General features: G+C 42.9%; 1 protein-coding gene across 1 annotated transcript; it reads left to right on the top strand.

Annotated features, from left to right (window-relative positions):
• The first annotated feature begins 13,841 nt into the window (after positions 1–13,841).
• Positions 13,842–15,430, top strand: dio3b (iodothyronine deiodinase 3b). The gene has a single exon (XM_083790095.1). It carries the CDS (start codon positions 13,961–13,963, stop codon positions 14,807–14,809), a length of 849 nt encoding a protein of 282 aa, XP_083646221.1. The 5' UTR covers positions 13,842–13,960; the 3' UTR covers positions 14,810–15,430.
• The last annotated feature ends 10,738 nt before the right edge of the window (positions 15,431–26,168 follow it).

Genomic DNA, 26,168 nt, shown 5'->3' with positions numbered 1-26,168 from the left:
GCTGGGGTTTAGGTCCAGGAAGTTGTTATTGCACCACTCAGCAAATCCGTCCATTACCCCAATGATGCGGTTATTGGTGCAAAGGTAAAATTACGTCAATATCTGTCACAGCTGAGCCAGCCTTTCAGACAATGTACTGTTCTCTGTAAACATGTGGTAAACATATCGGATAGACCCTGACGAAGACATTTTGGTCGAAATGCGTAGGTCCTGTTTTTTAATTGCCTTGCTCATCAATAAACTATATGATTCTTGTGCCTTGGATTCCTTCTTTCTTTGCAAGTCTGCAATTTACACCTTTGGGAATTAAGCAGTACAACTTGAAGGAAAGACACCTTTTTGTCTATTAATTTCAATGGTTTAGATTTTTAACACATTATGACTTTGTTGGGGACCTCCAGGAATGCCTTCAAGGACGGCCAGGGGTCCCTGGACCCCAGTTTGAGACACTGATCTAAATACTGTTTCTGGTCAAGCAAAACAAATGTAAAACATGTGACCAACATGGTAAACTAGCATATTTTAAAAGGTGACAAAAGTCGATACACGGAGAGTGCGCGCTATAGAGGGCATGCACATGCATAAAGTGAATGGCAAATCGAGTGGCAAAATTAGTGACAAAGTGCGATTTGAATGCGATCAAATACAACTTTTCTGTTCGGATGAATGGGCCGTCGAGGCCAGAAAGTAGTTTTTTGCCACTCAGTAGGCGTTCCTGCATAACTTCCGGGTTTGATGATGATGTCGCACGCATACCCTCTATAGGGGTTGAGGTGGAGTCTGAAGGTGAGTTTTCATTCTGCACATGATGTGACTATAGGTTGTGTGGAGAATTGGCCAGGGTGTTTTAGGGAAGGCTGGAATGGCATTGCTGAGTTAGCTGATCTAAGTGAGCGGGAAGGGTTGTGCGGTTGGAAATGTGTAAACAGGGGCAGGTAGGGGTATACTGCGTGTGTATGCACACAAACGCATTCAATACAAGTTTGAACTCATCAATGCTTGGATGGATGCCATGGTGTAACGTATATTTTGGTGGTCTGTGCCGTTGTGCCGGATACATTGATGCAAGATAATGCTGCTCTGAAAGACACGCCATTAGGTTTTGAAGCATGCACTTGACGACTCAAGTTTGACTACAGTCGTTAAAGAAAACCAAACAATGGAGGCATTTGTTGAAGCGCAGCATCTGGCGCATTTTATCTGTCAGGACATTTAACCCTAATTAAATCCGTGAGAGCATCTGTGTCAGTTTAGATTTTTGTGTTCGATATTCATAAATATGTACATCTGCTATGTGTTAACATGTTTGAATAATCTTCTACCTTAAGTGTGTACTGTCTACTCACTTAGAAGGCATTTGTAGAATCGCATACCTACAATAGAAGGTATGTGTGTGACATCATCATCATACCCAGAAGTTATATGCGGGAACATACTGTGTGTCAAAAAATGACTTTCTGGCCTTGACAGCTCAGAACAGAAAAGTCCTATCTGATCGCATTAGACATGTTAAACAATGTTAAACTCACTTTGCCACTCGATTTGACACTCATTTTATGCATGCGCATGTACTCTGGTGTCACATACACAGCAAATAGCAGATCGAATAGCTCACAATAAGGGAGGAATGGATGGATTCACACATATTGAGCATTGTTTCAATTACAGCTTAGTCTTGTCAAATTCATAAATATTATTTTTTGTAATATTATTCTAATTAGTATTGATTGCAATTTTATCTTGTTTTTCCGTTACCTGTTCCTACAGTATATAAAACAAAACTAAACTTACTGCAGCTGACCTCTGGTTCCAATCCCCTTCCTCCCCCTCTGTTCCCTTGTACCAATCTGAAATAAAGCATAAAATACCTAAAATAAACCTTTTTTGATTAATTGATTAACACTTTGCAAACGGTACAGAGGTACAGTTATACAATAATGGCAAAGGGATTATAACACAAGAGCCCTGGGGCCTTGTTTCCCCTTCCTATGGAGGAAATCAATACTAGGAGCAATAAAAGTATATTTACGGAAAAACAGTGGGGGGTCATTTATTTTGGCAAGCTATAGAAGACAGGGTGCTCTTTTATGGCGGTTTTAAAGGCGGGGGTGGAGTCACATTTTGATGGCTGGTGGGAGGGCGTTCCACATTTTGGCTTAATAATAATAGAATGATTGGGCACAAACATCCCCATGTTTGTGCCTAATCTAGGGGGAATTAAATCAGTGGAACTCCCTCTAGTGTAGTTGACTGGTGTTACGAACCCCCCCACTCACTCACTCACTCACTCACTCACTCACTCACACACTTTGCAACAAAGGTTAGTGGGATGCCGAGCATTGGAGATGCAAATAAATGGGGTCAACACAGTTTAGAGTAAAAAAAAGGTGTGAGGCGCTTTTAACTTTTAACTTAATTTCACAGTTACTCAAACATTTACAAAGTTATTCAAGCCATTGCCAGAGGACACAGGTGTTGCCAAAATAACAAAAGGAGCAGCCAGCTAGGGAAAACAAAGACAGACTAACCAACTAACTCATATAACTAGTAGTAAAACAAAAGCCTGCCTACCTAAGTTAATACTCTAACCAAAACATTGGTAAAATACATACGTGGCAAACACCCCTTACCTAATGTGCAAGGTGCTGCCTACGTGATGGCTGTAGTAGTGTGTATAGAGGCATCTCTTTCCTGTCCCAAGGCAGAGCATACAATCAAATTTACAAAGTAGGAGAACAATACAATGCTGTTTCTCTGGGTTTAGCCACAGAAGGAAACAAACTGGTGTGGGTGGTAGAGAGCATGAACTGATCCAAACACAGCCCTTTTATAGGGTAGCAGAGGAGCATGATTGGTGGAGGAGGAATTGGGTGGGATGATTGGTGGCTGAGATGATTGGTTCTATAATAGGCCCCCTCCTGTTGTCGAAAATAGCTGATCTACAAGCTCACACGGTGTAGATCTAGTATTTCTGCCGAATGTTTGCCCCCAGAATAAGGACGCTAGGGTTCAAGTGTGGTGAAAATAAATAAATAAATGCATTCATGTTGAGATGAATGGCTGCAATGGATGCACACAAGAATACTCAATGCCATAATCATATTATGATTATGGCATCGAGTGTTCTTGTCTGCATTCAGACATAAAAAGGCTTGTCTGATCTGTCCAAGGTAATAGCAACAACATGCGAGCCGTCACCCCGGTTGGCCTGGTTGCATTTTCCTTTTTGGAAAGATTAATTTTCTTTTTAGGTTACAGTATTGGAGTGGCCCAGATAAACAAAATCATTTCTGAGAAGACGGGTTTCGGAGAACACTCCCCGCTGTGGTGTCATGATGACAGAGAGTTTCATGAGCTCCACCAAAATTGTCTCAGGGCTGCAGGCAGTGGGCTGGAACGTAGCTAAGTACATTTACTCAAGTACTGTACTTACAGGAGGCCTAAGTAAAGTGTTTGCCATTTTAACTTCATGGACCATCTCAAATTTTCAATAGTTTTACTTCTACTCTGTATTACTGTATATCTCAGAGGCAAATATTTAACTTTTTTCTTTACCCCACACCCCACTACAATTATTTTAAAGCTATAGTTACTAGTTACTTTCATTACAAAACATACAGTAACCATTTCTGCTATTTGAAAATTGCCGATCTATCGTGATGCGTTGTGAGCTTATACTGTAGATCTGCTATCCTCAAAAGATGTGTTTATACATTTTGAAAACTTGTGAAATAGGACATTCTGCACATTGAGTAATTTCACTTTTGTATATATATTTGTATATACTTTAAGTATACTTTAAGTATACTTTTATGCCAGTGTTTCTACTTTTGTGGTATAAATGTGTGTACTTCTTCTATCATCACTGGAGAGGAAGAAGCAAAGCACACAAACAAAAGGACCAGCCAAAAAGTGAGATGGACGGGCTTTCGATGCTGGGACAAAATCAAGGTCACATTAGTAGCCTCACTAGAACTCAATTACAGATAATAGGTCTGTGCTTTGTGGTTTATTGTCACGTATCGGACTGCATTCGGTTGGCGCAGTTTGTTCCAGCTTTATCTCTACAGCTTTTGGAGGCTGAGAAGTCGTGAGAGGCAGCGGGCAGCCACAATCACTGAAGACAAACCGTCACTTACATACATTTTTTATCCCACGATTTTGTAACCCATTTTTCACCCCTGTGTCAATCATCTAATGTGATCCTGGGCTCTACACACCCTCCGCCAACCTGGGGAGAGCAACGGACTTAACTCATGCTTCCTTCATGCTTGAGTGTCCAAGTTGCTCCTTTACACCTGACAGGGGGGAGTTTCCCTGGTTGGACGTAGCGCGTGGAAGGAACACGTTATTCCAACCAGTTCCTTTCCCCTCCATCAGGCTGGCCAGGGGGAGGCAGTTTAGAGACCAGGATTACTGCATGTTTTTGTGAGGGTACCTACCCTAGGGGACACGGGGAGAACATGCAAACTCCACACAGAAAGGCAGGCATCTTTAAAAGCACTCAGACACTTTAAGCACCAGGACATGAAGGGGACAAAACTGTTCCCTTTGTAATAATTCCCTATTTGTTTTTATTCTCTCCTTATGGGCGATTGCTTTTTTATTATCTTTTTGCTACTGTAGGTCGCAGATTACGCAAAACCGTCCGTCCGTCAGTCAGGTCACGCCTCCATATATGGTTGTCAGCCCCTCACGCCTAGTGACACCTCACACTTGGTCGACGCTCCATATATGGCAATCTCCATAAATGGTCAACGCTCCATATATGGCCGTCTGGATAGCCATACATGGAGAAGACTGGATCATCACCTAGATCAGCATATGGAGCCGACCAGCAACTCTACATCTAACCTCAAAACTGTAGAACTCCATATGGAGCTCAGCTGACCTGTTCTGACAATCCATATGTTGTTCCTTCCCCCGCCCCGCCCCTCACTTCACATTTGTTTGGATGAAAAATCCTGGTATAGTTTCTTGTGCTCTACATGTATCCAACGCATTAATATATATATATACAAGCACTTACTGCAGGTTTGACACAGGGCACACAACTCAGACAAAGTGCGACATCACACATCAACCTCCAATCAGAGCCTCACTAAATGAATGCAGGGACGTTAAGTGAAACAAAACAAGTGCTCCCCATAACCAACAGCATCCAGTCAACAAGGAAGTCACTGGCTTGATGTTTTTGTCGGGACTCTGGACTTTCATTGTTGTCGCCCAGGTTGCTCCTAGACCTAAACCCTAATATTTTACTCCACAAAAACAATGCCTAAATCTAACTTTAACCCTAATCTGAGTCACAAAAACTACGCCTAGCCCTAACCTCACAGAATGTATGCCTAATTATCCTAATCTCAAAACCCTGTCCACCTGGGCGAAACACCAGGAAAAGACTCTCCCGCTGGTCATGGCACATATTGTGCATTCTCTTGGATTACACCTAAATTCTGGAGGATCAAATTTATGCATAATTCATGGAATACTAAATTAGGGCAATGGTACTGAAAAGCTCCTTCTGGAATGATTTTTGGGGGATAAAAACATGTACATTCAGATGATTTAGACCTGCTATTGGGAAGTTTATTTTTAAATGTTTCACTTATTATGCCCAAAATACCCCCCCCCCCCCCCCCTCCTTCCGTTCTGGACAAAAAACGGGAGACATATTTGCGCTTGCTTACCTCGCTATCGTAAAATCGCTGAATAATCCCTCGCGTTCATATTTTGAACGAGAGGCAGGTCAGAAGTCAGAAATTAAGAGCTTAGTACATCCATCTGGTCAAAACAGGGGGGCAGTCAGACAGATATTTTGTGAAGCCACTAAGGAAATCGGGACACCCTGAAAGTTCATATAATGGCCTGTTGTGGCGCTGTCATTGGGCCCAAAAAAACCCATATCCCCATAGAGGTCCATGTATTTGGGCCCAACTTCACCTAGACTGTATTACCTTAATAAACATGGTCATGAATACTTTCTGCTTCCAGTCACTAGTTTAAAGTCTCATTTCTCATGTCATAATATTTTTAGAAAATTATGGTCCCATTTATTAAACAAATGACCATAAAGTTGCGTAAGTTCTGAGGGGCGTGGCTACCGTTACAGTCTATGAACGGGATCCACCCCCCGTTCGAGTCAAAATAAAAACCAACTAAGAAGAAGGGGGGAAGTCCCGCCTCGTTGTCTGGGCCAGCCAATGGCCAGCTGGGCCAAAACTGATCTAGAAAGATGGCGATTTACAATACAAGGACTGACTGGCTTCATTTTACTTCCATATCAGACCCGGCGAACGCTTTGTCCATATTTTTTTACAGTCTATGGGTCAAAACCACAGAGAGCTCCCTAGATTAGCAGATACGAGGCATTCTTTCTGATCCGTATACAGGGAAGTGAACACCAACGCGCATGCGCGAAGAGCAAGGAGTATGGTGTCCTAAATGTATGGTGTACAAAAAGAAAAAGAAAAAAACAGAATATTTTTCTCTCGTTTGAGATCAATGAAAATGCGCTAGGACGTGTGTACTGTGTACACACGTCCTAGCAACCCGTCGGTTGGATTAGTTATGACGTTCCCACACATCGTCCAGTCTAAATGGGTTTTTGAGTGTTTGGTTTGATTCGATAGAACAAAAAGTGTGTCTAAAAAGTGGGGTCCAAGGACCGCAGGGGTTCTTAAGGTTTCCAGGGGGTCCCTTGCAAAAATGAGTAACAGTTTAAACACTTAAACCTTGTTCTCATTATATTTTTTTGGCAATTCAAAAAATAGCCGATCTACAAGCTGTTGTTGTGAGCTTGTAGAGTTTGATTGAAGAATTATTATTTATTAACAGTGTGACTATATAATCTTTGAAAATGTTGACAAATCTTCTCTATGGTGGTCTCTCTGGCACAGAGGGGAGGGGGGGGGGGGCGCGACCCAAAGACATAATTCTGGGGGTTCTTGACATTCAACATGGTTTAGAACCACTGGATTAGACACCTGCAGAAAAGCCCCACAGCCTGCCCCTTGTCTACTGATGTGCTACCTCTTTGATGCTGCGCTCTTCTCCTCGGACAAAAGGCTGGCTGGTGATCCAAGGTGATGTGTCAGGGAGGCTTCACGCAGACACAGCCAGGCAGACACAGGCCAGCCAGGTGGGATTAGCCCTGAGTGGGACTTCAGGGAGGGTTGCTAGGTAACGGCAAGCCTCCTCAAATGCTTGACGGAACATGAGGGACAGGGGACGGCGTTTTCACCATGAATAGTCAATGCCGCTTCATGCGACGTGCGACATAACGTGCACTGTGTTAAGACTATACTGTATATATATATACAGGACTGTGCACACACCTGACGACCCTGTAAGTGCCTGGAGTGAGTATGTTTGTGTGCACTTTAATATGCACATTGTAGTTAACAAAATCTATACGAACCGGCACGAATGTTATTTTTGTAGTAAAATAAAAGTGAGATTTGTCAGGCAAGCATGAGGAGGCATTAATGTTTATGAGACTGGGAGGGATGAGTCTACATTACTGTGAGTCAAATGCCTTAACAAAGTGCTGTGTTTGTATTGCAATACTAATTCCAGTTCAATTTTTGTCTTGTCCATTTTGTCTTGTTTCATTACTTCAAATTGCACTTGTTTATCTGTATCCATATGTTCTCTCTCGTCTCTCCTGAAAATCTATTTTCAGACAGATCCGTTACTGAACACACTCTATTAAATAGCAATGATTGCTGAAGTGAGCAGACCCACTCTGGAAACTAACTGAAAACAAACTGAATTGATCAAAAACAAAATAAAAATGAAAACTAATGAAAGATATAAAACTATGATTTGTAATGTATAGCAGTGAGAACAATATTCGAGTCGCAAGTGTATAGTATATTCTGATTTACTTAATTTATAAATCTGAATTAAAAAAACTAACATTTTTAAAATATTCCGTTTCTAACTAATATTTCCAAATGTGTTGTTAGCTTGTAGATCTGCAGTTTTCACAACTTTTCAAACAGGACTTAAGTCATTAGTTCATAATGGGTTTTCTTTTGTCCTGGGGAGACACCAAATTTCTCTTTTGGTTCTGGTGCTGAAAAAGGTTTGGGAACCTCTGATGTAGAAGTTCCCAGGCTAGTAGTAGCATAGTGTACCAATGGGTTTTTTGGCTGGAGCTTATGGCCTTGCTTCGGCTCTTGAAGGGGGCTGTTTTTGCTATTCTGGGATGTCCCGGGGTGACCTGAGGCGAGCTGCGAGCACCCATGCCAAAGCTCTGAGCAGCGGCTAATGAAAGTAAGGTTCCAGCAGTTTATTTCAGCAACAAAATTCCCTGGCAAAAGAATCTAGGAGTTAGGCCACCAGCGTTTCATTAATTGCCAGTGTGAATGTGGAGAATTTGAAGCTATATAGCAGTCGTTGTGGGATTTGAGGTTTGAAGACGAGAGGGTTTTAAAAATGAGCCACGGCCAGGAGGTCGTTGTGGGTTTTCTAGGAAAGGTGGCTGGCTTGGAACCTCGTCAAAGGATCAATCTCAATTCACGAAATGTGCTGAGATGTAGTGGAGTATAGTATTAAAAAAAAAAAAAAAAGAGAGAAAATACTCAAGTTAAGTAATAGCACCTCAATATTTTACGTCATTGTTATTGTATGTAATTACTTACTTTTCACACTGGAAAATCCTTAATAATTATATGAATTTTTATAGTATTTTAGTGGTTTACTTTAGGCACTGGTTCCCAAACTTTTTACCTCGAGATCCAAAAGATAAATTTGATGTCTCCCCATGTAGAAAGTAGTGAAAATAAAGTGTGTTCTAACTTACAGAATTGATTTATTACATTATTAATTTTATAGACTTCTCAGAAGAATTACCTATTGAACCACTCCCTGAGGCTCAACCCAAACTGGCCTTAAGAGGTCAAATATGCTTCAAGCAAACTATAAAGTAAGATTGATCACAGAGGGAACTGAACTGGATATTTGTCACTGAAAATATTTACTCAAGTCCAGCCTCTCAATATTTTCCTCAGAGATGTAATGTAAAAATATTGAAAATTAGAAATACATTTGGAAATACTCCACAAAAGTAACATTCCTCAAAATTGTACGTCACCACTCCACCACTGTTTGTCTCTGAATATATAGTTACTCAAGACAAGCTTCTTGCCCTGAACCATGTTGGGGCTCAACTCAGGCTGACGGGATAATGATACCAGGAAAACAAGACAAAAGGCCGAGAAAACGACACTCACCACCGCAGAGGTTCTCTGGTGAACAAGCAGCACACGGAGACATTTCTGCTTTATGTCTGATCATAAACGTGGTGACAGACAGCTGTATCCAACTTCACATCACAACATCCACTGCATGGGACCTGCATGGTGAAACAATCACAAAACCATCAAGCAGAGCCCGGGTCTGTGTCTGTGGCAAGACTTGGCCTCGCCCATGGCAAATTCAAGATTAGTTTTTTACATATTACATTATTTATAACGTCATTTTGATCATAAGACCCAATTACTGAATGTCAGTCTGTAGGCTTTCTTCATAATATCAATGATATGACACTGATTTACTAGGACACAATATATACGCATAATGAGTTCACTAGGACAGTGGTTCTTAAACATTTTATTTTCAAGGACCCCCAGAACTCTGAGAGTATACAAATGGAACCAAATGGACCATGTAGTGTCCATTTGTGCGCACTCAGAGTTACAGACCTGTAAAGATCATTAAAAAGGTTCGAGCTCTTTTGTTTCTTATGTTATTGTACTCATTTGTATGTCCTTGACAAAAATGTCCACCACAAGCCAGCATGGCCATGACCCCTGCCATCAAGTCTCATTTATAGGCTTCTGCAGAGAAAAAACAAACAAAAAAGGATGCTAAAATATTGTTAAAATAGCAGATCTACAAGCTCATGTGTCACAATGCGATGTGTTGTGAGCTTGTAAGTTTCCTAATTTCACTATTTTTGAATAGGGCTTTGGGAAGCCCATAGGGCCAGGAGTCACTTGCCAAAAATAACTGATCTACAAGCTTAGCTCACAGCCGTGAACTTGTAGAGCAGTGATTTTCAACTATTTTCATTTCAAGGGCCCCCAGTTTGACCGGAATCTATCTCTGGGACCCAAATATAAAAATTGTTAATTTAACTCTGAGAGTGTACAAATGTAATGGGTCCATTTGTACACTGAATTACAGACCCATAAGGGTCCACTTGGTTCCCAACTATCATTTAGCTGGGACCCCCTGGAACTGCCTCAAGGACCCCTAGGGGTCCCCGGAACCCCACTTTGGGAAACACTGATGTAGTGGAGTAGAACTAAAATAATATAAAAGTAGGCCATTGAAACTGGATAAAACTCCAGTAAAGTAAAAGTAGCCTACCTCAAAATGTTACTTAACTTAAGTAACCTGCAGCAGGCCTATTTGAGTAGGCTACTTCGTTTCCATCACTGCATTTGAGTAAACTACTTTTTCCACCACTGCTTTTATTTTTTGGCTACTGACGGAAAAGCAGTGGAGCCAACTCTCTGGTCCAGTTGTTGTTAACTCAAATGCCATGGTGGCTATAAAAATAATAATCTTTATTGTCCACATCGTCACAGTCTGTTCAAAACATCCACAACAAAACACAGTCACATAGCATGTAGCCTACCTGTAGCTATAGCCTAACACACTGCGAGGGGCAACTGCATGGGTTAAGTCGAGTTTTAGACGCGTCCTATTTCAATATCCAGAGTTATTGGATATATCTATCCATGTATTGTAATTGTAGCCTACATAATTGTTCTTTCCATCTGTCAAAATACAAAATCAAGAAACTCCATCAAATGAAAGGCATTGAATGAAAGTCGACAAGGACCTGCATCAAAACACGGTCAAAAACGGTTTGGCTTTCCCCCTTGCACACCTGATTCCCATCACCGAGTGCCAGGTATATTAATGAAGTGGTGGCCAATGGCAGTCTGCACCTTGAGGCCTATAGGGCCGCCCACTGATTAGAATGACATCAAAGTCATTATTACCAAGGCCAAACAATTAATTAAAATAAAACAAAACAAAATAATCAGAAAGGCATTTTGGCTTCAACAATATAAGGGTCGATTTGGTTACCAACTCTGCTGGGGTCCCCGGACCACTGGTTGAGAACCACTGCAATTAATTTGGTTAAATGAATGACGCACGGTCGCACGTGGCCTGCCCATGGATAATGAATGTATGATCAATTAGTCTCTAAATAAATATAAACTGATAAGAAACGTCATGTTCTTATTTTAGGCTGTAGCCTGCCTTTTAGCATATAGACTATATGGGATATAAACAAATTGCTATAATCGACAAAATAAAGGTGAATTCATTAAAAATCCAGGTTTTAACTTGCCTTGTTCCATTGAGCAGTTTATTTGGTGACAATGGCGCACCATGATGCCTCTGAGGCGAGCCAATTGGATTATTCTCGCCCTGCCTGAGCGCTGGCTGTTAACACTTGCGACCCGAATGTGAAATACGGCTATAATGATAATAATGAATCAATCAACTATTTTAATGAGGTTGTCATAATTTAATAACGTTGTCATTAGCCCATGCATAAATTAAATACCACCACAGTTTGGAAGAATAGCCTGCCCTACTGCATGGTAGGCACTGGGCAGACGGGAATGAAACCAGTCGCGTTTACACGTTAGAAAAGATGACGCACACGCGCGCGCGCGCGTGTGCACACACACACACACACACACACACGCACACACACACGCTGAAGTCCGAGCAGCGATGCGACCTGTCCTGAGTTGACCGGAGGTTTTGGGACGCAGCCTGGACATTATTGTCATCTGTGCGTAATCGTCGAGCGCCGTCTAGTGAACGCACGTGGACATTCACTTCCCATAAAGTCCAATTAACGGAGTCAGCTCAGCAGCCAGCTATACGATGGGATATCAATATAGGCTAGTTTATTACTAATTACACTGTTCAAATCTGCAGTGGTACATGGGAAAAGTAAACTACTCAAATGTTCTACTTATATAAGCAGTGTTGTTGTAGTGGTACTTGGGGGGACGCCAAATATGACACGTACTGCGCGCGCACATGCACGCGCATGTGTGCACGTGCGCCGCACAGACACACTAAAAATATATATTGGACATGAGAGAAGCCCCACACACACACACACACACACACAATTCAATTAATTTCAAAGGGCTTTATTGGCATGAGAAAACATACGTTTACATTGCCAAAGCAGAAAGAACAATACAATCAAAACAAAAATGATGTACATTTGAAGGTCAGAATCTACAATAGATCAAATTCTATGTACCAAGATCACTCGATGCAGGTATAGTGCAGGAATATACACAATGATTAGTCTTTAGGGTGGTTGTGTTCCATTTGATATCCTTCTCCTATCACAGCAACTCACAAATCTTGCTGCTGTTTGCACATTGTTGTACTTCGCCCAGCAGATATGGGAGTTTTTTGTCATTGGTCATGTTTTCAAAACCTCCGTGTGTTTGGTTGTAATCTGTGGGAAGTATGTGTCTCTGATGTCTTGGTACAATGGGCAGATGGTTATGAAGTGTAGCTCGGTTTCCACTTCATTTTGTGTGCAGTGGGTGCATAGTCTGTCTTCTCTCGGGATACAGGTCTGCCTATGACGGCCTTTCTCGATCGCGAGACTGCTCACTGAGTCTGTACCTATATAGTTAAGATTTTTCTTCGTTTTGGGTCACACACACACTACACCACTGGCACTGTATATAAGTTAAAAAAAATGTCAACACTGCAATCAATTAGCCGATATTGGCATCAAAATGTGCTTGAAGTAGGCTAGGCAACTAAAAGTACTAAAAGTAGGCCTACTTTTAGTTGCCTAGCCTAGCATGACTCATGCAGAATGTTCCATTTCACAAGTATTAAAATGTATACAAATCTTTTGAAAACAGCAGACATGCTCCTTGCATATCACATTCACGTCACAAGACGTTATGAGCTTTATAGGTCTGAAGTAAGAGTGGGTAATATAGGCTATGTTTGGCATTAGCATTAATAAGTAACTTCTAACTTCAAATAACTAGAGTAAAAGTACAATATTTGGATCTGAGATGTAGTGGAGTAGCTATACGTAAAAATTCCACCTCTGCAACCACTTCTGAGACTTTATAGGACCCTGCATATAGTCAGTTGTTGATGCACTCTACAAGTGGATAACTTTAACTACTAGTGGGTTGATTAACACTCAAACACATGGTGATTTACTTGTAGCTGGAGGCCTATTTCCAACATAACTCTGCCAACTTGCCCAATAAGACTATTCAATTAAGTGTGATCCAGGCTATCCCAGCTACTTCATGAGCAGTTCGTGGACCATTAATAAAAGGGGTTTGTTAAAAATTAGCACGACATTGAGTACGTTTATGAATTAACTGTGGTTAAACCGTTTGCCTTGCAATTAAGTAGCCTATAGTCTTGAAAAATCTCTCTATCTCTCTCTCTCACTCACTCACACTGTCACACACACGCGCGCGCGCAGACAAGCACGCGCGCGCACACACACACACACACACACACACACACACACACACACACGCTGACACATACTGACACACACTATAGAGTTGACGGGAGGTAAATCCCCACCATGTGAGTGGGCGGTGCGGGCTCCGGAACAGGCGTGTCCCTCCCCTCTCCTACTCTCATTCAAACCGTCTATGATTCAAACGCAGCTTGTGGTGCGTGTATAAAAAGAGCACCTATAGGCTCTCCGCTAGTCCGCTTCACTCACAGTCAACTGAAGAAAAAAAAAAAAAGGCGACGAGTGGAGTGCACTAATAAGCAGCGCTCTCTCCCAGCCGGTAGGCAGGCAAGCATAGGGACATCATCCCATTCATACTATCATCATCATCATCATCTATCCGTGAGGAAGGAGAAGGAGAAGAAGAAGAAGGAGAGAAGTGAAGAAGTGATGCACGACTCCGGCGGTGTCCAGACGCCGGCCAGGGTGGCTCTGAAGCAGGCAGCCCTGTGCCTGATGCTGCTGCCCCGGTTCCTCCTGGCGGCCACAATGCTGTGGCTGCTGGACTTCCTCTGCATCAGGCGGAAGGTGTTGCTGAGGATGAGCGAGGGGGACAGTAGTGTCGGCGGCGGCTCGGGCTCTCCGGAGCCGGACGACCCTCCCGTGTGCATCTCGGACTCCAACAGGATGTTCACGCTGGCGTCGCTGCGCGCCGTGTGGTACGGCCAGAAGCTGGACTTCTTCAAGGCGGCGCGGCTGGGCGGCGCGGCGCCCAACACCGAGGTGGTGCTGGTGCAGGAGGAGCCCGGGCGGCGGGTGCGCATCCTGGACTGCATCCGCGGCCGGCGGCCGCTCATCCTCAACTTCGGCAGCTCCAGCTGACCGCCGTTCATGACGCGCCTGGCGGCGTTCCGGCGCGTCGCGTCGCAGTACGCGGACATCGCCGACTCGCTGCTCGTGTACATCGAGGAGGCGCACCCGTCCGACGGCTGGGTGAGCTCGGACGCGCCGTACCAGATCCCGCGGCACCGCTGCCTGGAGGACCGGCTGAGCGCTGCGCGGCTCATGCTGTCCGAGCAGGTGCCCGGGAGCATCAGCGTGGTGGTGGACGCCATGGACAACGCGTCCAACGCCGCGTACGGAGCCTACTTCGAGAGACTTTACATTTTGCGGGACGAGACGGTGGTCTACCAGGGCGGCCGCGGACCCGAGGGGTATCGGATTTCCGAGCTCAGGAACTGGCTGGAGCAGTACAGGAACGATCTGACTAGTGCCCAAATGGCCGTTGTGCAAGTCTAGATCTTTATATCTGTATTTGTATTTTATATGTTCTGCCTGCAGCATGGCCAGTTTCATGCTTCAGTGAGAAAAAAAAACTTTCCAGATGCTGCTATACGAACTGTCAACACGATACATTTTATTTTATTTGATATTCATATGTCAAATGTATAGCCCATACCAGTCATTTTAAAGGCTGTTTGGCTGTCATGTGCTCGTGCCATATAGGCCTACTCTGTGACTGTGATGGACAAGTCTTAGAATCATTTCAAACTGTGCAGAATTCTATATCGGTAATACTAGCCTATTTAATTTGTGATCACTTTATTTTTATACTGTGTGTGTGTGTGTGTGTGTGTGTGTGTGTGTGTGTGTGTGTGTGTGTGTGTGTGTGCGTGCGTGCGTGTAGGTTTAACATCTTTAACTCCAGTGAGTGTGAAGTTCGGTTTTTAAAAGGTGCTGCCAGAAAACCGATACTGATGTAATTACACTGGAGCAGGATGGTGTTAAACTGCGGGATTCTCCTTCACGATCAACCGCCAAAACGCCCTCTGTAGCCGACTACTTATAAAGATGTATATTTCATTGAACAAATGTTTGTTTTTTTGTTTGTTTGTTTTTTAATAAATGTCAAACATTGTATTTAATCTCGACTCCTCCTGAGACTGTGTATACATGCTCCTGAACTTTCTCTCTTTCTGCTGAGAATGAGCTTGTTAATTAGTATTCATGTGGAAGGAAATTAGATATGTTGTACTCTGAGCTGCTTCTCTGTCTGAACAGTAAACAAGGATAGACTAAATTACTTTACTTGTATATTGTCTGTGCTTTCATTCCCACAGGAGTGATGCCTCCTGATAAGAGGGCATCTTGAAATGACCATGCAGTCACAAAATATCATCAATTATAGGCTATAATATTTATTGTGATCATGTTTTCAAGAGGATCAGTCCAAATATATTGTTTTCATCTTTTTCTGACTAAATTGTTTTCGCTTTGTGTTTACAGCGGTGACCTGAGACAAAAAAAGGTTTGTCTTTGCCATAAGGGCTCTTTTCAGACCACTGGGTCTGAGGAACTGATACAAAAATAGACTACCTTGAATGGGCTCTGTGAAATACACAATTTGGAAAGAACTTGCTTGCTCTACTGAGTCTACTTCCTTCACAGGTGTTACAGATGATACTATAAACTAAAGGCTCTGTTCCATTCAGGTCAAACAGAGTCAGGGTGCTGCTATTGTGCATGTTGGAGCCAACATGCACAGTAGCAGAACCCTGACGCTGTAGCAGCACCCTGACACAGTTAGTAGCAGCTACAGTGTCAGGGAGTGTCAGGGTGCTAGAGTGTTTCCAGTGAGCCTCACTGGAAACACTCTGCTACACCAGTGGATCTCAAAGTGTCCTGGAGTGGGTTCCAAATGGCCCCGTATACAGGTCTGTAACTCTGAGAGTGTACAAATAGAACCAAATAGGCGATTACGGGTCCATTTGGTTCCATTTGTAGCCTATACACTCAGAGTTATGGGGGTCCTTAAAATTGAAAACCACTGTACACTAACTGGAACAGAGCCTTCATTAGGATCATCGGTAACACCAGTGAAGGAAGTAGGCAAGTGGCCCGGAAGTAGGAAGAGTTATTCTGTGTGCATAGACACCATTGCCATGCTGTGACCTTTGACCACACCATGAACAACTAGGCCTCTTCACTTTGAACGCGTCAATGCTAAGGGTAAGGGTCTCTGGAGTCGACCCAGTTTGAGAACCATTGATTTAAACGTGTCATTCCTGTAAACATCGATCTCGGAACAGATAAGAGAGGACAGCATATTGAAACTCTCAGATCTCTTAAATCACTGGTTCATAAACATTTCCATGCATAAGACGATTTTGTCTTGTTAAAGTTTTTTTTTCAAAATTATTCCATTTGATTTTCCCAGAATTCTTCCAAGATCTTTCTAAATAGACTGGAATATTTTATTGGGTTAAAGATCCCTATGTCGGTCCCTGGACCCCACTTTGAGAAACACTGGTTAAATCCACACAGTGCTATTGGTGACAAGTGTCTCTGACGTCTTTTATAAAAATCGTTGTGAATGAATACACAAGGGTTCCCCAGGGTTCACTTAACTCCGAGAACGAGAAAATTGACCCAAATGAGGTTTTCATACAGCTCAACACATTTCTTTGCTCATGGATTTATCAATCTTTGGTTCTGGTAAACAAAATCAATGGAGCAGGTCGATGTGTTTGCTGAAACATGATCTTTGTAAGCCTTCCAAACACACACTTTGATATATAGCCTGACGTGGAAACATATAGGGTCAATGTTGTGTCTAGACATGCTGTAGGGAGCATCCATTATGTATGTCAAAGATTTAATACTTAATGGACTGATCATTAAACAAACATGACCCAGCCTGAGCAAAGTAGACATGTACTGTAAGTGTATATGGCACCACGTTTGACATTTATATAAATTTATGTTCGTGGGGAGAGAGAGAGTGGGGAGGTATAGCTAAAGGTCCTTTGTACATTTGTAGATAGCGTTTCTTATCTGAAATGCATCTGTTTTATATCTCACTCTCATTTCTAATTTAATTTTAGGAACTGCACCTTATCTCACAAGCACGCAGACGCGCACACACACCCGCACGCACGCACACACGCTGTTGTGGGAAATATGAAGACTCAAATCTATATAGTATATGGTTCCATGCATGTCTGGTCTTGTCTGTGAGCAACGACACCTTGGCCTGAAAGCCTGTCTTAATCCAATCAAGTTGTATGTAAAAGACCATGTCACACCTATTGTTTGTTATAAGACCCTGCTGGGCCTGAATAGGTATCACTAGGTAGTTCCTGTCTCAGGAGGGGGGGGGGGGGGGGGGGGCGACAGCCAAGACAGCGATTGTATTGTACCTTTGTGATGGTCATGTTTATCTGTGCACCTGCTCGGGGGGTATAAGAGAGGACCTACGGAGAAGCTCAGAGCCTCAGACAGAAAACTGGTGGGAGGGAGACCACAAGTGAGAGATGTACTGGGAGACAATGTTGAGTGATACAGGCTAAGCCTGCTAGACTGAGAGATGTTGTTTGCTTGTTGCTGTTCTTCTGAATAAACTTCTAAGATATACATTCACCCGGATGGACATATATTTCCATAACAACGCGCGCACGCACGCGCGCGCGCACACACACACACACACACACACACACACACACACACACACACACACACACACACACACACACACACACACACACACACACACACACACACACACACACACACACACACACACACACACACACACACACACACACACACACACACACACACACACACACACACACACACACACACACACACACACACACACACACACACACACACACACACACACACACACACACAGCATTAACCCTGGCCTACATACTCGGATGTACAATCGAAAATAGCCAATCTATAAGCACACAACGTGCAAAACCTTGTATGTAGATCTGCTATTTTTGCAAAATGTTCATACATTTTTGACCAGACTATTTCAGCCCATTGGTTCTCCAGTTGGGCTGTGTTTCAAGCTGCAAATAATTTCAATGAAATTAGTTTTTACATAATTTCTTATGTAATTATGAATTAACGTTATGCTATCATACATTTCTTAGTGTTTTACTAATGATTTGCGGGGCTCGCTTCCAATATCCACACAGGCCACCTAGGTGCCCCGAACCCCAGGTTGAGAACCAGTTTTAGCCTATTTCACATCATATTGCTTTCTATTTTTGCCTATTATGATTTATGACATGCCCAGAATTAGGACGCTATAGGATTCATGTGCACGGTTAATTATACACCAAGGGACTTAATGCCATTATCTCTCTCTCTCTCTCTCTCTCTTCTCTGATGCACTGAGACTAGTTTGTGTTCAAATCAATCCTCGTGCCTTTGGGACCACGTACAGGCACAGCGTTCAAATTAGTTTCTGTCAGTGCCAAATTGTTTGTTTTTTGATGGCCAGCTGTGTGTCTGTGTGTACCACGGAATTGATTGGCTGAGCATGGAATGTGGATGATGATGTATGATGATAAGAGCGCCCCTCACTTCATTTTTTAAATACCAGAGTGACTCGAGTGACATTTCTGAGAACGTTTTCCCCCTAGAATATGGAAGCTAGGATTTAAGTGCTGTTCACTCAGAGTGGTTTAAGTCAGTGGTTTTCAAACTAATTTGTTTTTAAATTAGTAACAGACATGTAAGGGTCCATTTGGTTCCCTTTGTACACGAGTCTCAAGAGTAAGGGTTCCATTACTGGACCCCCTGGAACCCCAGCTTTGTGAACCACTGGTTTAAGTTAGGAGCAGAATATACACAAGTGTGTGTGTGTGTGTGTGTGTGTGTGTGTGTGTGTGTGTGTGTGTGTGTGTGTGTGTGTGTGTGTGTGTGTGTGTGTGTGTGTGTGTGTGTGTGTGTGTGTGTGTGTGTGTGCATCCTGTACAGTGAGGTATCAGCTATCCTGCTGTATAGTCATAACATGAATGCGTCATGTCTCCAGATCTGAGCACCCGATCCCTGATAGCACAGTGGCAAGCCGGCAACGTGCGCGCGCGTGCGTGTGTGTGTGTGTACTGATCAGAGGATTCATATTGTATAGACCATAATAGTTCCAGTTACAAGATGTGATGACTACAATCTGATTGTTTAAAAGTGACTCACAAACGGTCTGTGCTCTGCTGCTTGAGAACAAGGTGTCCACTGACTTCCCTCTGGCCTCTTTTGGAAGAGAGCTGGTTGGGAACCGTAAGTTATGTTATTCATATTCAGCATATTGTTAATTACAACAAATGTATGGTTAGATATAAGTACCGGTTTGGAGATACTGCAAAGCAGTGGTTCCAAAACGAGAAATGTTATGTTTTGGATTGACCTGGGCACCCAAACTATAGTGAAATAGCCGATCTATGCAAGCTCACAACGCTCTTATTTATGGAATTTCATGAAAGTACTGAAAACTAGAAAAAGTGCCCTTCCGGGCACAGGTCTCCACCAGGTTATCCACAGATCCGTGCAGTTAGAGGTAAAAACACTTTTCGGCCAGTTATAGCGCCACCTTGAGGCTGAGTTGAAATTGTTCATGTGGCATTTCGTCCTCGGCCTAGTGGGAATGTGGGTGCACAATTTCACGGAAATCACGCGATGTGTTCATGATTTGCAGCATTTTGTTTGAAACTGAGCACTCCTGTGAACTTTGGAAGCCAATCTTAACCAATCAGGATGGAGTCTGATAAATCTGAAAGACCCGTTTCGTTGAATGGCTCTAGAGAGACTGTGTACCAATTTGCGTGATGTTTGGACAAAATCTGTAGGTGTACTGTGCAAAAACATGTTTTGCACAAAGCGGCCTCCTGGTGGCGCTATAACAGGCCGTTCTGGAAAGTTTGGGGCAGAGGTTCATGGTTGGCATCCAGGGAGTGTGTGTGCAAAATATGGCATCGACCGGGTTAACGGTGGCCGAGATTAGCTGTTCACGGACACACGGACACACGGACGGACGGACGGACGGACGGACGGAGTGCAAAACATACTCTCCCCACATGCCTTCGGCCTGGTGGAGACAATTATGTCAAAATGATAATAATTAAAAACTAAATGTAGGAAACAAAAAATAAAGGGACCCATAAAAATGTGTTTGGGAAACAGTGCTGTAAAGTATGTTCCACAGCTGTCTCTCTGTCTCCCTCTCTTTGTGTGGTTCACGTGTGCCATATGCTTGAGAGTCTGCATCACCCGCACACCTGAACTGGGGTGATCAGATGTCCCCCTTTGCGTGGGACAGTCTCTCATTTCTAAGACTTTCAGGCGTCCCATTGAGACCCTGTCCCACTACCCTGTAGTTTCAGGCAAGCATCAGTGTTCAAATGTCCTAATAGTTAGTCACCTATTTGGATTTCTGTTGTAAAGCTCTCATATTGTTTATTTTCCGAGATGTGTTTATAACTTAACAGTTTGACTGTTTTTTACGATTAACCCGCATTTTAATCAACCCCCCTTCACTGCCGAGATTGTTGTATTACCTTTAGAGCATACGCTGAATTATTTGGGCTTTTAATCCGCGAAAATCCATCAAAAAAAGCTCCCGTGGTTTGTTATGATCTGTGTGTAGCATCCACCATCTTGGTGCACCCGGAAGACGCACACAAGATTGGTTTCAATGAGGCGTTGCAAGGCGTTCTCAATTTCCCAGAAGCCCTAGCAGCCCACAGCATGTGACGATTTCCGGTTTCGTCATCACAGCGAAGGCATCCAGTCTCATACTCCGCGACGAAGACGGATTTTCTTTTGATTCATTACATTACGGCGGATTAAACACATAAAACAAAAGGCGGGTATGTCTGATACGGCAGCGACATTAACCTGGAGTAATCCATTCCCGGCACGGAAACTGTTAAAATAACATGAGAAATATCCCTTAGGCTATAGTACAAAATAGTCAAGTCGGCCAAATTTTGCATTTTAAAACGGGAGACGCCAGAGGGGTTTAATAACAAAACTAGATAAAGTGCCCATCGGCACAGGTCTCCACCAGTGCAGGTCAGGTTGTGGCCTCATGGTGGCGCTATAACAGGCCGTTGAGGAATATTTCGTCGTTGGCATCCAGGGAGTGTGTGTGCAAAGTTTGACATGGATCGGGCCAATGGTGCCGGAGATTAAAGATTAAAAAAAGCCAGCAAAGTACAATCTATTTTGAACTTTGATAGCTTTACTGTATCTAGTAAAAACCTGTCTGTCTGATGTACACAACCATCCATAATCTTCCTCCTACACAATGAAAGGAATCTTTGTCTTCCACACTGTGTTCAGACACTACCCGGCAACAAGTGCTTAGAGGCGACTATGAAGCACAAAACAGAACCACTGAATCTCTTTCTTTACCTTACTTGAGAATGTTGACGAGAACATTGAATGATGATTTTATTCCACCGCTGGTCCCATGATGCTCATGGAACAAAGAAGTGAGGGAACATACAGGACCTAAGCCGACTCCACAGGTTGCACAAACAGTAAAAGGAGGGCATTGAGGCCATTTCACGAGAATACAAATTCACACAATCCATTAGAGCCTGGTGTCTCGAAACGTTAGTAAATATCCTCCAATATGAGCAATTGCTCATGCGTACAGTGAGTGGCAAATCGAGTGGCAAAGTGAGTGGCAAATGAGTTAAAATGTTATATGGTCACTGTGACCTCTCAAAACACATTAATTTAATTTCTTCAAAGTCTTCATTCACTGCATGCAGTGCACTATATGAGTCTGGACACAACAGACTGGTTGGCATTAGTGGGACCTCGATCTTAAAAACATGCACGAGATTGCCACTCAGCTATAGTGAGCCCACCTAGCACTCCAGATGTATTGGAACTTTGGAAGGTAACCCAGGTATAGTCCACTTGACCAAATGTGCTGACCTCATCACATTTGTGATGATGACTATGGACAATTTTAGCCGAAGGAGTGTTTTTCGTGCAAAACTAATGCTTGCAATGGATTCAGAATCATTATTATGCTAATTATGTAACATATAAAGTTAGCATCCAGCAGTTTCTAAATGCTGGGGATCCATACTCAACATTTCTAACACGATGAAACTTTAGGGCCGCTTTAGGTTACTCAAAGTGTCCGGGTTCACAATGGCAAGCAGACTAGTACGATTCCAGCTCTCAGCAATGTGCCGAAGTGTCCCTGACACTTAACCCCTACCTGCTCCCCCCTCTGCACGCCTCTCTGGGCAGCATTCAACTGATCAAAACAATCATGCTTTTCTGCATTGTTGTATATTGAACCCATTGCATCACTAAACTGTCGACGTGATGCAATAAGTGTAAGTATTGAGTCCTGGATTATCGACGACCAGGGTCAACTCAGGGTCAAAACAGTGTTGCAGTTTGCTTGTGTTTTTGCACAGCATAAAATGGTGAGAGCAGCAAACTGTTTTCCTTTTGAGACTGAAGGAAACATGCCCGAGCTGACCCGACCGCCAAATAACTAACTCGAGTTAACTTAGCAAACGGCCACTCAAGGTGAGAAGAAGTAACTTTTTTTTGTTTACAGTTTACAGTTTTGGTGTGATTGGATAAATGTCAGCCTGGGAGTCACTCCACGTCACTATGTGCCACCAGGGTGGCATCTGCAACCCCGGGGTTACCCGGGCAACGCTTGTTGCTATGAGATTGATTTTATCTGGAGATCTTCCCAGTCTGCTCTCACTGACACAAGACTCACACAGGACGCATGAAGGACTCGCACACCCACACAGTGGGTACGACACTGTTTCATATCTGCAGGCGGTCCATGGGAAAACCTTTTAAAATGTTTAAATCTTTTTATCGTAACTTTGCAGTGGTGGAAAGTAACTAAGTGCATGTACTCAAGTACTGTACTTGAAGTATTTGTACTTTACAGAATTTGCAATACTTTTACTTTTACTCCACTACATCTCAGAGGCAAATATTATATACTTTTACTCCACTACAATTATTTGAAGAGTTTAATTACTATTTACGTTTTTACATTTTGATTATTAATACTAAACACAAATCAGCAGATCTACTGTACAAGCTCACAATGCGTCGCGATAGCTTGTATCGATCGGCTATTTTCAAAAGATTGTTTATACATGTTGAACTTTTGAAATGGGACATTCTGCACAACTACTTTTATGTAAAGTAAGCCTTGCCGAGTCATGAGGCCCATAGGGCAGGAGCCTATCTCCTGTTTCTGTAGCGTGGCTGCGTGAGGCAGCTTGATGTTCAAGTACACCCCCTGGACATGACACTAGCATGTCGCAGGGACTTACCAACCCTTGATGCTGAGTGCCAAGCAGGGAGGCACTTGGTCCCATTTTTTTTAGTCTTTACTCATGTACACTCATGTACATTTTGAATACGGGACTTCCACTTAATTGTAACAGAGTATATCTGCATTGCGGTTTACTGCAACTTCATTAAAACATGTGAGTACCTCTTCCATCACTGCTGTAGGCTATTGTTTATGGATGCTGCCAGACACACAGTTACCTGCAGTGGAATTTAATTGAGTCTGAACTTTGGCTGCATGTGGAGGAGGCGATCGATGCCTCCCCCCACCCTCCCACCCCCTCACCACCAGTTTGATTGATTGGAAGGAAAAATAACTATATTCTAAGTTTAACCGTTTGTAGAATAAGCACAGGAAAGCACAGTTCAATACAAGATCTGCTAAGATGATTAAAAAACCCAATTAAGCACCAAGGCTTGTTTCCTTTGCGGTCCTCCATTTTCAATTCATCAGACCAAACAGACTGACTTTTTACTGGTGCCAGCTAGTTTTGAATTGCAGTTTAATTTAATTTAACCCCCTTGTTTGAGAATTGAGACAAATCTGGTTTGAACATGATTTGTGTTATTTGTTGTGACTCAGTGTGGACGGTGTTGATGTTTAGGGAGTAGTTAAGAGTAGATACATGGGTATCTTAAGGTGTAGAGAATCGTGTAGACCAGGCCCATTGAAAGTTGCTTTACTCTGTCGTCAACCCTAAGCTTTGACGACAGAGTAAAGCAACTTGCAAGCCTTTCCAAGTAACCTATCAAAATGAGCGGGGGTGAGGTGGGTTCTGAGAGTAAGGCCAACTGGCCAAGTAGCCTGATGGGATGTCTGGAGCCTTGTTTTAGGGCCATTTGTGGTGCTACGGCACCATGAGGTGCATGCATAGTCGAACAAACCTTGAATGAGCACTCCTGTACAATTTAGGCATTTGACGCTCTTAATCCAGAGCGATTTACATTAAGCAAGAACAAAAAGCATGGGAATACATCACATAAAAAGCATTTATCATGAAACATGCGTAAGCTATAAGAACGTAACAGTGGAATATCTATATAATGTAACTATACATATATACTATACTATGCTATACATATGTACTATGACGTGCTATGACTACAATGCAATTATAGTGCTGTCTACATAATTGCAGTGCTCTGATGGAAATGAACTAAGTACATTTACTCAAGTACTGTAAAGTAACATATTGAGTTCTCCAGTACTACTTTACTGGAATGTTTCCAATTCCCAATTACCCACTACATCTCGGATCAAAATAGTGTACTTTTACTGCACTGCATATATTTGAAAACTTGTTACTAGTTACTTGTTACTAGTTACTTTGTAGAGTTGGATTATTATTACAAAACAGACATTAAACACTTCAACCCTATACATTTCAGCCATTTGAAAATAGGCTTAGATCTTTATACATTTGAAATTTTTAAACAGCAGCATTTTGCATTAGGAGTACTTTTACTTTTGGTACTTTAAGTACATTTTGATGCCAATACTTTTGTACTTTTTGAACATTTTGAATTCCGGACTTTTCTATGTTACAGATACTTTTATTACTTAAGTGAAAATTGTGAGTACCTTTTCCCACCCCTGCTCAGAGCTTCCCAGCCCTTCCCTCCTCCCCCCTGCGTTGCGGGCTCCGTGGCTCTATATCTCTGTTAGCGCTGGTCCAGTGCTTACAGGGCTATATGTCTGTGCACTTGTGCAGCGCTCAGCGGGTTCCCAGAGTGACGCACGTGTTCCATGCCTGCATGCGTCCATGATTTGTGACGCGGCTCAGCCGGCGGCGGACAGGGAATACCCGCTGTCTGGCTCTGTGACAGGCTCATACCTCATCACGACAGCCTCGTTCAGATGGTGATGTACGACGGTGTGTTGTTGTGAGATGAAAACATGGGATCTACGAGCTCTGTTTCAAGCTACGTTTCACAGTCATATGATGGATAATAAATTAGCCATTAGTGCGGCCATGAGAAATAATCACATTATTGATTGTTGTGCAGCAGCAGCACTCTCTCTCTGTGTGTGTGTGTTTGTGTGTGTGTGTGTGTGTGTGTGTGTGTGTGTGTGTGTGTGTGTGTGTGTGTGCGACGTGCGTGCGTGCGTGTGTGTGTACTCTCTACTCTGTGTGTAGGATGAACACAATAGGTGTGTGTGGTGTGCTCATGTTACATGTAATGGGTGTTCAGAACTCTGACCTGCCAGTGGCCTTTGCTGTACACAAACCAGATGGCTGACACTCTCAACAGAGGCCTTCTTCCCATGGTCAATTACACACAAATGTCTAATTATATCCAATTATGTAAACAATTAGCAGTCCAATGGAGGTTGGCCCGCTTACATTTGAGCCCTAGCATCCCTATTCTGAGGCTAACAATTTTGTGAAAATATAGTCAATCTACATTGCCTATTTTCGGCAAAGGTATAGGCCTACTCAGTTTAGAGAAAATGGAGAGTTGGTAACCAAATGGAATATGGACCCTTATATATCTTTAACACTTG

The sequence above is a fragment of the Protomyctophum parallelum genome, assembly GCF_964188405.1.
Source record: "Protomyctophum parallelum genome assembly, chromosome: 19".
Classification (NCBI taxonomy): domain Eukaryota; kingdom Metazoa; phylum Chordata; class Actinopteri; order Myctophiformes; family Myctophidae; genus Protomyctophum; species Protomyctophum parallelum.
This window is presented reverse-complemented; position numbering and strand designations above follow the sequence as displayed.